This window comes from Triticum dicoccoides, chromosome 5B, assembly GCF_002162155.2.
Source record: "Triticum dicoccoides isolate Atlit2015 ecotype Zavitan chromosome 5B, WEW_v2.0, whole genome shotgun sequence".
Taxonomy (NCBI): domain Eukaryota; kingdom Viridiplantae; phylum Streptophyta; class Magnoliopsida; order Poales; family Poaceae; genus Triticum; species Triticum dicoccoides.
The window spans coordinates 35,596,772-35,609,642 of NC_041389.1; the positions used below are offsets into that span (position 1 = coordinate 35,596,772).

General features: G+C 42.9%; 1 protein-coding gene across 1 annotated transcript in view; it reads right to left on the bottom strand.

Moving 5' to 3' along the window:
- The window catches only part of LOC119308983 (putative protease Do-like 14), a 10,790-nt gene extending 872 nt beyond the window's left edge, over positions 1-9,918 (bottom strand). Inside the window, exons 1-5 of the mRNA XM_037585116.1 lie at positions 9,835-9,918; positions 9,156-9,434; positions 8,935-9,065; positions 8,680-8,797; positions 8,462-8,565 (exon numbers count right to left, since the gene is read on the bottom strand). Of these exons, the coding sequence (XP_037441013.1) occupies positions 8,462-8,565; positions 8,680-8,797; positions 8,935-9,065; positions 9,156-9,236 (434 nt within the window). The 5' untranslated portion in view covers positions 9,237-9,434; positions 9,835-9,918. The remainder of the gene's footprint in view (positions 1-8,461; positions 8,566-8,679; positions 8,798-8,934; positions 9,066-9,155; positions 9,435-9,834) is intronic.
- Positions 9,919-12,871: the final 2,953 nt, after the last annotated feature.

The following is a 12,871-nucleotide window of genomic DNA, read 5'->3' on the forward strand; positions in this document are numbered from 1 at the left end:
TTTGTTACTCCATTAGTTTCCAAATTTGAATAATTATAATCTTTATGCAACTAAATATATATTTGGAGTGATTCTTTTTCCTGCTATTTAATATTACTGCGTTTTATCATTATATTGAAAAACATATTTTGTTATTTTAGTTTCTATAAAAAAAATCTTTATGACAATTCTTTTTGCTACTAAAATTTCTAACAAAAAATTCTTTATGATAATTATTTGTGCTTTTCATGTTTTGAACAGAAAATACGTTGATAATTTTAGTTGCATAAATTTTATATAATTTGAGTTTAAAAAATACTAGAGGTTTATAAAAGCTTTTTAGTTGATTCCTTTTGCTATTAGAGTTTTATAAAAGCATTTATTGGTTTTTTTGAGCTATAAGACCTTCAAATTGAAAAGCATTTCAAATGAACTCTGAAAAGGTTGGAAGTTGGTATGGTATCATCATTTTATCCACATAGCATGTGCAAGAAAGTTGAGAGGGTTACGGCAAAATCTGGATGCACTTCATGTACAAAACGGACAATCTCTTTCGAAGTATCAGGATTTCATACGGAAACTTGTCTGTTACAACAGGCATTTTAAATGAATTACGAAAAGGTTGAAAGTTGGCATGGTATCATCATAATAGTTGTGGACAAAGTCTTCACTTTTTCTTCGCTTGTGTCCTTTCCTTATTGCGCCGTAATCATGGATAATCTTCATCATTTATCAAGATGCTTGGGTCAGCCTTGACTTTGAAGGGAGGAATTTCATGAAACTTTTCATAATCTTCGGACATGTCTGTCTTGCCCTCCACTCCTACGATGTCCCTTTTTCCTGAAAAAACTATGTGGCGCTTTGGCTCATCATATGATGTATTCGCTTCCTTATTTTTTCTTTTTCTCGGTTTGGTAGACATGTCCTTCACATAGATAACCTGTGCCACATCATTGGCTAGGACGAACGGTTCGTTAGTGTACCCAAGATTGTTCAGATCCATTGTTGTCATTCCGTACTGTGGGTCTACCTATACCCCACCTCCTGACAGATTGACCCAGTTGCATTTAAACAAAGGGACCTTAAAATCTACTCTGTAGTCAAGTTCCCATATGTCCACTATGTAACCATAATATGTGTCCTTTCCCCTCTCGGTTGCTGCATCAAAGCGGACACCGCTGTTTTGGTTGGTGCTCTTTTGATCTTGAGCGATCATGTAAAATGTATTCCCATTTATCTCATATCCTTTGTAAGTCAATACAGTCGAAGATGGTCCCCTGGACAACGAGTACAACTCAGCACAAACAGTGTTCTCACCTCTGAGACGTGTTTCCAACCAACTGCTGAAAGTCCTGATGTGTTCACTTGTAATCCAGTCGTCGCACCGCTCTGGGTGTTTGGAGCGCAGACTGTTCTTGTGTTCATCGACATACGGGGTCACCAAAGTAGAGTTCATTAGTATTGTGTAGTGTGCTTGAGACCAAGAATATCCGTCCCTGCATATTATTGAGTCCCCTCCAAGCGTGCCTTTTCCAATCATTCTCCCCTAATACCGCGATTCAGGGAGACCTATCTTCTTAAGGCCAGGAATGATGTCAACATAAAATCCAATGACATTCTCTGTTTGATGGCCCATGAAGATGCTTCCTTCTGGCCTAGCGCGATTACAGACATATTTCTTTAGGACTCCCATAAACCTCTCAAAGCGGTAAATATTGTGTAGAAATACGGGGCCCAGAATGACAATCTCGTCAACTAGATGAACTAGGACGTGCATCATGATATTGAAGAAGGATAGTGGGAACATCAGCTCAAAACTGACAAGACATTGCACCACATCACTCCTTAGCCTTGGTATAATTTCTGGATCGATCACCTTCTGAGAGATTGCATTGAGGAATGCACATAGCTTCACAATGGCTAATCAGACATTTTTCGGTAGAAGCCCCCTCAATGCAACCGGAAGCAGTTGCGTCATAATCACGTGGCAGTCATGAGACTTTAAGTTCTAAAACTTTTTCTCTGCCATATTTATTATTCCCTTTATATTCGACGAGAAGCCAGTCGGGACCTTCATACTAAGCATGCATTCAAAGAAGATTTCCTTCTCTTCTTTGGTAAGAGCGTAGCTAGCAGGACCTTCATGGTGCCGGCGACGGTGGTGAAAGCCCCCTCAACAAAAAAGACAAGTATCAGAAAGAAGATAAGAACAAGAGGGTCACCACGGTGGTGCCGGCGACGAGATCGGCGCAGGTGATCAACGGCGGTGAAAACGGGGATGGGGCATGACAGACCGCTAAATCTAGACAAATCTCAAAAAAAATGGAGCTCCGAGGTTGAGCTTCGAGAGGAGAAAGTTTTACTAATGTGGCTCGGGAATTTGATCGAACACCTCATGTGCATAGGAGGTGAACTAAAGCACCCAAATGCCCTCTCCTCGCCTGATTGAAAAAACAGAGCACTGCAGTGCTCTGCCACGGCGGTGGGTATATATAGGCAAGTTATTTATCCCGGATCGTTGCATGAACCGGGACTAAAGCCCGCCCTTCTATCCCGGTTCAAGCCACGAACCGGGACCAATGGTTTTTGGCCAGGAGCGAGGACCATTGGTCCCGGTTCGTGGCTTGAACTGGGACAAATGGTTCCACATGAACCAGGACCAATGCCCACGAGGCCCCGGCCGGCCCCCTGGGCTCATGAACCGGGTCCAATACCCCCAATGGGTCCCGGTTCTTCTAATGGGCTGGCCAGACCCCAACGTTAGCCTCGTTTTCTACTAGTGCAAATGAACAATATTATATGCTCCCTTTGAAGGAACATAGTCCATAAACTATCAAATGAACGACAGTTATGTATACACTTGTCATTATCAACAGAGTATCCTATACTTCGTGATGCATATTCATACTCCTTTCTTGAATTAATAGTACATATACCAGATACTCCAGCTAGATGTACAATTCAATATATTTACACCCTAAGTAATAGATACTCTTTGTAAATCTTAGCTACATTATACATATGTGGCAATCATAGAACATACACTTGTCATGGCCAACCATAGGTGGGGCCATCATTATGGTGCAGGGCTAGGGCACAACAACCTGCAACCTGATACTTCTCGTTACTAGAATTGTTGAGATAGGAAAGATCCGGAGTTTGTTAGGCAAGGTTAAAAGTTTTGTTAGGAATGGGTCTGATCCAACTTGGGGATCAAGTAGATGTTGTCCATATATTGGAGAGTCGTGTAAGCCTTAAAAGGCATCAATCAAATAAAACCAGAAAACAGAAGTTCACCTACACCAAGCCTCTCGCCCACCTCTCTCTTCATGCTACGACACAACAGGCCTCTCGCGTCTAAGCTCTCCGGAGCTTGGGTCGTGAAAACTTGGTAATGGAGCAGTCTTTCTTGGGTACGCGTTGTCGGTGGCGATGTTCGAGGCAATGGCTTCTTTTCAAAAGGAAGCTATCGATGGGGCACCGAAGGGCATGAAGCAAGATATTGCTAGCATTCAGAAGCAAGGGCCGGCAAATAGCCTAGCCGTCAGCTGAGCTGCAGCAAGATGGCACCGGTGGTCTCCCGCAACACGGGAAGGACAATCTTGGCCTTGTTGCCAAGGTCAACGACAAAGACGATGACTCACAGGGGACTCTTAGGTTTGGCAAATTGACAGTTCCCAGTCTTTATGGTCGGAAGACGCACTTCCCTGGTTGACTCGAGTAAAGTGGGTTTTTTCAGGGCAGTGTTAGACTGTATAGCATCTATGCACGTGTACGTATATTGTAACATTGTACACATTCATTATATATATGTGATAGGCCACCCCTAGAGGGTTGGGGCTAATGCTACTGCAGAGATTATCTGGGTCCAGCCTTTGCTTCAGGAGTTGGGTATCTCCCAATCAGAGCCTCCTATTCTTTTGTGTGATAACATTGGTGCTACATATCTTTCTGCCAATCCGGTATTCCATACCCGAACGAAACACATCGAGGTTGACTATCACTTTGTGCAGGAACGTGTCTCTTAGAAGCAACTACAGATCAAGTTCATTTCCTCCAAGGATCAACTTGCAGACATCTTCACCAAGCCATTGTCTCTACCACAGTTTGAGGCTTGTAGGCGCAATTTTACCCTTCTAGATTCTTTAGGAAGTGGTTAAGATTGAGAAAGGGTGTTAGACTGTATAGCTTCTACGTACGTGTACGAATATTGTAACATTGTACACACTCATTATATATATATATATATATATATATATATATATATATATATATATATATATATATATATATATATATATATATATATATATATATATATATATGATAGGCCATTCTAAAGGGTTGTGACGGCTCCCCAAACCTATTGTCTCACAGGGTACTCCGTAACGCAGCAAGACGTGGCTAGCGTCATACCACCTGGCCAGAGGGCCTCACTACGGTACAGCTACCTCAAGCGCGCGAAAGTCGTGCCACCATGGAAGAGTTTCAGCAGACAACTTAATAATCGTTTTCGTCTGAAAAGTTGTGACAAGACAGAGGAGAGAGGACGAGGACTAGGGTCCACCAGCTACTGCTGAACACACACCCTGTCGACCCACTCGCTCGTCTACCCCATGCCTTACTTCTCCTGCCAAGGCTGCTACCAGTAGATACCTCAGGAATCGCACGGGCCACCTAGGCAAATGGCCCTTCAAGTTCCTCACGACTACGGCGGTGAACGACCGTCATGCCAAACTTAGCTTCAACTGCAATTAATAAGTTGGCACCTGGTAATTGTTGTAAGAATTTTTTTTATCTGTGTGGCTAAGAGGGACGATGGCGACTATACTAAGGACGTGGATGTAGAGGTCTCCCTTCACGCGCTCATCGGAATCTGCAAAAGATCAACAATGTAGCCGGCAGCTGTCATTCGTGGAATCATCCTCGTCGCTCATCCACTATGGCTCGACCCACAATTTCCTATCAGACCAGGCCACCATACGCACTGGTGTGGAGCTTTCCCAACATGCAAGCATGCGTGCGGTTGTGGTCAACGGCGTCAAGGTCATCAGTTGTGGGATCTAGTGTGACCTTGACGTATAGGTGGGCACACAACCATTCACCATCCACTGTTATATCCTTCCTTTGTAGAGTTACAACAAGGTGCTCAATGTATAGTGGCTGGGGGCTCTCTATGACCCATCTGTTGGGACACACCAAGCTCATGAAGTCTTTTGGCACCATGACCATGTAGTCATGTTGCATTCGAAGGCGACCCTGGGTGTTCATTCCCTTGCTTGCGAGGGGCCGGAGAACAACCCTGTTACGAGGTTTTGAGGGCATGTTCATCGAGCCGTGCACATCACCTCTAGTGCAGTGATGTGATCACCGCATTCACCTCCTTCCAGGGACGGCTTCCGTGGTGGTCCATCCATATCGCTATTGGACACCTCAAAAGGAGATTGAGCGGCAATGCGCCGATATGCTAGATCAGGGATTGATAGGCGGATCCATTCCTAATTTTAGTCCCGACCATTTTGGTCAAGAAGCTGAGGTGGCTCATGGAGTTTCTGCATCGACTACCGCGCCTAAACAAGTACACCATCAAGCACAAGTTCCTCGTTCCAGTGGTGGACGAGCTTCTCGACAAGCTCAAGGGTGCTTGCTATTTCACTAAATTGGATATCACCAAACCACAATGCATGTAGATGATATCCACAAGACGATGTCTCGCACCCACAAGGGGCTCTTCACGTTTGTAGCCATGCCTTTCGGCTTGATAAACGCGACGTCGATGTTTCAAGCCTTAATGAATGTCGTCCTTCGGCCCTTCGGCCCTTCCTACGAAGATTTGTTCTTGTGTTTTTTTTATGATATATAGATTTACAGAAAGTCTTGAGTTGACCACCTACGCCATGTACATGATGTATTCCAATTGATGTAGCAGCATCTGATGGCGCTTAAATGGTCCAAGTGCATTTTTGAAAAAAAAAACAATTGCATACTTAAGGCACATCATCTCAGCAAAGCGGGTGGCTATGGATCCCGCCAAGGTTCAGATTGCGATAGACTGGCCGACACTGTGAATCTTTTGACTGGCAGGCTACTACTGGAAGTTCATTTGCGATTTTGAGGCTATTGCGTAACCCCTAACAACGCACTTAAAAAAGAGGGGCATCGTTTGTAAAATGCATCAAGGACGGAGCAGACCAGCTCAAGGTGAAGGACGAGAAGATTAAGCATAGATGGCGGGAGTACTTCGACAAACTGTTCAATGGGGAGATTGAGAGCTCTACCATTGAACTGGACGACTCCTTTGATACACCAGCATGCGTTTTATGCCGCGCATCCAAGAGTCTGAGGTCAAGGAGGCTTTGAAAAGGATGAAAGGAGGCAAGGCGATGGGCCCTGATTGTGTCCCCATTGAGGTGTGGAGAGGCCTAGGGGACATAGCAATAGTATGGCTAACCAAGCTATACAACCTCATTTTTGCGCAAACAAGATGCCAGAAGAATGGAGACAGGTATATTAGTACCAATCTTTAAGAACAAGATGTTCAGAGCTGTAATAATTACCGTGAAATTAAGCTGATGAGCCATACAGTGAAGCTATGAGAAAGAGTCACTAAGCACCGCTTAAGAAGGACAAGCGTGGCCAAAAATCAGTTTGGTTTCATGCGTGGGAGTTCGACCATGGAAGTCATTTTCTTGATACGATAACTTATGAAGAGATACAAGGAGCAAAAGAAGGACCTGCATATGGTACTCATTGACTTGGAGAAGGCCTTTTATAAGATATCGTAGAATATCATGTAGTGGGCCTTGAAGAAACACAAAGTACTAACAAAGTACATTACCCTCATCAAGGACATGTACGATAATGTTATGACAAGTGTTCGAACAAGTGATGGCGACACTGATGACTTCCCGATTAAAATAGGACTGCACCAGGGGTCAGCTTTGAGCCCTTATCTGTTTTGCTTTGGTGATGGATGAGGTCACAAGGGATATACAAGGAGACATCCCATGATGTATGCTATTTGCGGATGATATGGTGCTAGTCCACGATAGTCAGATGGAGTTAATTGGAAGTTAGAGCTAGGGAGATAAACCTTGGAATTGAAAGGTTTTAGGCTTAGTAAAACTAAAACCGAGTACATGAGTCACGGTTTTAGTACTACTAGGCATGAGGAGGAGGTTAGCCTTGATGGCCAGGCCGTTCCTCATAAGGATGCCTTTTAATATTTGGGGTCAATGTTGCAGAAGAATGGAGATATTCATGAAGATGTGAACCATCGAATCAAGGGCAAATGGATGAAGTGCCGCCAAACTTCTGGTATTCTCTATGACAAGAGAGTGCCACAAAAGCTAGAAGGCAAGTTCTATAGGACAGTGGTTCGACCTGCAATGTTGTATGATGCCGAGTGTTGGCCAACTAAAAGACAACATGTTAAACAGTTAGGTGTGGCAGAGATGCGCATGTTGAAATGGATGTGTGGCCAGTGGCCACACAAGGACCGAGTCCGGAATGATGATATACAAGATAAGAGTTGGGGTAGCACAAATTGAAGAGAAGCTTATCCAACATCGTCTGATATGGTTTGGGCATATTCAGCGCAGGCCTCCAGAAGCTCCAGTGCACAACGTACAGCTAAAGTGTGTTGATAATGTCAAGAGAGGTCGGGGTAGTCTGAGCTTGACATGGGAGAAGTTCGTAAAGAGGGATCAGAAGGACTGAAGTATCACCAAAGACTAGCCATGGACCGGGGTGCGTGGAAACTTGCTATCCACATGCCAGAACCATGAGTTGGTCGCGAGATCTTATGGGTTTCACCTTTAACTTGTTGTTGTTGGAGACGACTGACTTTGACTAACTCAAGCAGCGCTCACGACGACACCAGTACTACACATGTCGAATTTCTGAAAGCAATTCATCGTTGACTGGCACCTTCGGTTTGGGGTTGTGCTACACCAAGGTGACAGGGTTGTAGCCTTCTTCCGCCACCCTATAGCCCCACGCAACGCCAAGCTCGTTGCCTAAGAACGAGAGTTGATTACCATAGTCCATCTAGTGCGCCATTGGCACCCATATCTCTAGGGCACGCATTTTGAGTCCAAACAGAACACTACAGTCTAAAGTATTTTCCTAACCAACGCTTGTCCATGATCCCTCAACATTACCACGTCAGCAAGCTACTTGCACTGTGTAGTGGAATTCAGTTCGGAAAGATCAATACTAAGATGGCAAGCACCGTGAGGTTACCATTGAGATTGACTAATGGGTGTGGCCTGATCCAGTTGATGAGAACATCCATTGATGTTGAAAGTTGATCTATCCAAGCATGAATCAGGAAGGTGCTTCAACTCGCACGTCATTATTTAAATTATTTAACTAGGAATACAAAATTACTTGCTACCGATTATAGGATGTGGGAGATTAATCTAAGGTGGATTAGAGATTAACTAAACCCTAATGTACTAAAAAAATACAGTAAATACACAATATACACACCTCAATTGTAGTAGAAATGTACTTTCCATTAAAGCTTTCAATAACATCACCCTCACGAATTCCAATTTTCTCAGCATGTGATCCTTTAGACACCTATTTTAAATTAGCATTGTTACATCATAATATGCATGTGAGAAACGGCTTTAGATGAAACTATTAACAGAAGTGGAAAAAATAAAAGAAAAATAAGCACCATAATATATATACCTGCTCAACAATAAGACCGGACTCGATGTTATGATTACGAGTCATTCTCTCAATGCAGCTAGAATCTAAATGTTTTATTGAAGTAAACGTCATTCCAAGATGGAGGCGAGGCATACAACTACACCAAATAAAACTAAGATCAAATAAGTATCACGCAAATGTAAGAAAAAACATTATAGCGCTATCATCCTTACAAGACATTAGAATCACAAGAGTACTAACACAGAATTGAGGAGAAAATGAGTGAATACATACTTGAATCTTCTCCAAAAATCCAAGCACTTGTGCAATAAGAACGAAGATATGAATGTCTCCTTAATATTGTTGTTAACTAGACCCACAACTTTCCCTTCTAAATCAATGATGGGTCCTCCATCATCACGAAGCTATATCATTGCAGTAGTGACAAATATTACAATTTGTAATAATAAAATAGCAAGATTGAAATAAAAAGCATAAATTGAGATACAATGCACCAGTGAGGGACTAGATGGATCACAAGACAAATACATATAGTGACATCTCTCATACCAGGATGGAATCCTATAAGCCACCATACCATGAGTTATACTAAGATTCAGACTTTCATCTCTCCCAAGTCTGAAAACATCTTGACCAGAACGCACACACTCGGTAAAAGTAGCCAACTGAACTGGCTTGTCCACTTGAACCTTATAAATAGCAAATTCATAATGCTCCTGGAGATAGAGGAGGCGGGCAGGCACAGCTGTGTTGTCCAGCAAGTGAACAATGGCCTAAAACGGCGATGTCAAAAGTTATCACACTTCATTTTTGACAGAACTTATATTGACAAAAACATTTTTGGGAGATGCACCATTATGAAAATCAAACGCCAGAAACTAGTTCACATTTTCTATTCTAGCAAAGTTGAAGATGATGTCACATTTTATTAGCAATTAGCCTACATTTGAGAACAGATACATTAGAAATAATTTAATTTGAGAGGGAAGAAACAAACAAATAAAAAAAGCAATAGTTGAAATGTGTTTTTCCTTGTCCAGTAGTGCAAGGCTCACCACCCATATCTCAATCAAAAAGGAAACTAATGAAACATGCATTGTGTAGGTCCAGGTAGAATCATTCAGTGACAAGATTCGAAAGAGACAAGTGAATGTTAAAAAGGATAAGGAGCACCTTAGCCTGACGATGATAATTGCCTGTCCACTGCACCTTCCACTCGAATGGGTTTTTTGGTTCTTTCTTTTCACGAATGAGCTAAGCGGATGTCAAAACAAGGGCGGTTTTGCTATGATCGTCCCTTTCAAACCATAAACCAGAACACTTGTTCAGTGGGTCACTCTCTGCAAGTGAACCAAAATTAATAAATATTTGGCCAGATATGAAATCAGATATTAGTTTAGAAGAAATTAGGATGTTAAATACACACCGGCAAATGATGAGAGCAAAATCACAGATTTAGCAGCTCTGATTCTTTTTCTAAATTATCCCATAGAAAAAAAGTGTCTGATTCTTTTTCTTAATTAATCATGATTCGAAAAAATAATAATAAATATTCAATAGAAAAATCGTAAGAGTTCATTCCCGACCACTCTGTTTTGTGGTCTTTCTAGGTGTATTAGCATGTTCATCGATAATTCAACCCGGAGCCCGGGCTTAGATGAGCCTGGTGAATAGTAGCGCGATTTAAGTGGTCTTTGTAGGTGTAGTAGCATGTTCATGGACTTGACACATAAGAAAGGATCATGTGTGTGTGTGTGTGTGTGGGGGGGGGGGGTCAAAACAGAAAAGTTCTATGCATCATATTCGGTACATATTGAGTGTTTGATGTTTGGACATTTGTCAAATTGTCTGAATTGATTCTATATGAATTGAAGAACCAACACCACATGTGCAACAACGTTGTTCACGTGATTCCAACGAGCCCAAAAACGCCAAAATCAATGTTCATATAAAAAAACGGCGAAAATACTAAATCTCTCGGAGGTCCTAGGTCCAGATTTCCGTGAAGGGCTAGGGTATGAGCAGGCTGCAGCTTGTACCACGTCTAGACAACTTTATAAAATAGCCATAACTTTGTCAATTTTTCTCTGGTTTTGTTCTGTTTTGTTCTTATGCGATCCTTGACGAATAAGGATGTTTTGGGAGAGGATTTGACTCCTGGTGCGGAGCACCCCATGGACGCAACCAAGGTACCTACACCAACACCAATGCCTCTAAGTTGACCTTTGGAAAGAGCTCATGCACATGATATTGAATCTGAGGCGAGCTCTATCCTCTTCAAAATCCCTTTACATTCCAATGAGACACAGTTCCTACCTTAATCTAGAATGCTCAATGTGATTAGATGTGATGGAGAAAAACATGGAGCGGCAAGGACCGAAGACCAAACTATCACGAAGAAAGAAGGGGCCAAGAAGATGGAGCGTGAATGGCAACACTTGAAGGCAAAGTTGGCCGAAGACTCTATCAGACTTTCGAACCCAACCTCCGAGTTGGCATCTGACCAACGACATTCCTCTCTAGCGCCCTACTGGAATGTTAGAGGTAATGCCCGGCTTGGCCTCCGACTAGGGTCAGAACATCTGGCGAAGCATCCGACGAGATCTCCGACTTACGTACTGTCTCCGGGGAAGATACTTCGAAGTAATATCCGACCTATCCTCCGACAAGTCAGAACATCTGACATGCTTGTGTGCTTAACAATTGGGGAGATGTCCTTTGTACCCCTTGCTCGTCCCTAATCTCCAGCCACCTATATATTTCGTATATCTGTCATTTGTTAGGGTTAGCAAAGTATATTGAACTGAATTGAGAGAGCTTGGCTCCTTGTACGTCCGCCTAGAGGATCAAGTCCTCCTAAGGGAGAAGAATCTCTCAAGATTATCAAGCCTTCTAAGGGAGAAGGATCCCCATCATATGATCAACAAGACCACCAATGGGAGAAGGATCTCTCAAGATCATCAAGTCCTCATCTCCTTAGGATTTTGTAAGACTATCCTTGCTACTACTTCCCCTCGTTTTTCTTCTGTTCTTGTGGATGTTGATACGTCCACTTTGCATCATGCTTTTATGTCGATATTTATTGCATTATGGGATGTTACTACACATTATGTCACAATACTTATGCCTTTTCTCTCTTATTTTACAAGGTTTACATGAAGAGGGAGAATGTCGGCAGCTGGAATCCTGGGCTGGAAAAGGAGCAAATATTAGAGACCTATTCTGCACAACTTCAAAAGTCTTGAAACTCCATGAAAGTCAATTTTGGAATATATTAAAAATATTGGGCGAAGAAAGCACCAGAGGGGGGCCACCCACTGTCCACGAGGGTGGAGGGCGCGCCCTACCCCCTGGGCGCGCCCCCTGCCTCGTGGGCCACCTGGCAGCCCCTCGATGCCAATATTCTGGTATATGGTATCTTTTGCCCTGGAAAAAATCATAAGGAAGCTTTCAGGACGAAGCAGCGCCGTCTCGAGGCGGAACCTTGGCGGAACCAATCTAGGGCTCCAACGGTGCTGTTCTGCCGGGGAAACATCCCTCCGAGAGGGGGAAATCATCGCCATCATCATCACCATCGATCCTCTCACCGAGAGGGGAACAATCTCCATCAACATCTTCACCAGCACCATCTCCTCTCAAACCCTAGTTCGTCTCTTATATCCGATCTTTGTCTCAAAACCTCAGATTGGTACTTGTGGGTTGCTAGTAGTGTTGATTACTCCTAGTAGTTGATGCTAGTTGGTTTATTCGGTGGAAGATCATATGTTTAGATCCTTTATGCATATTAATACCCCTCTAATTATGAACATGAATATGATTTGTGAGTAGTTATGTTTGTTCCTGAGGACATGGGAGAAGTCTTGTTATAAGTAGTCATGTGAATTTGGTATTCGTTCGATATTTTGATGAGATGCATGTTGTCTCTCCTCTAGTGGTGTTATGTGAACATCGACTACATGACACTTCATCATTATTTGGGCCTAGGGGAAGGCATTGGGAAGTAATAAGTAGATGATGGGTTGCTAGAGTGACAGAAGCTTAAACCCTAGTTTATGCGTTGCTTCGTAAGGGGCTGATTTGGATCCATATGTTGCATGCTATGGTTAGGTTTACCTTGATTCTTCTTTGGTAGTTGCGGATGTTTGCGAGAGGGGTTAATCATAAGTGGGATACTTGTCCAAGGAAGGGTAGTACCCAAGCACCGGTCCAC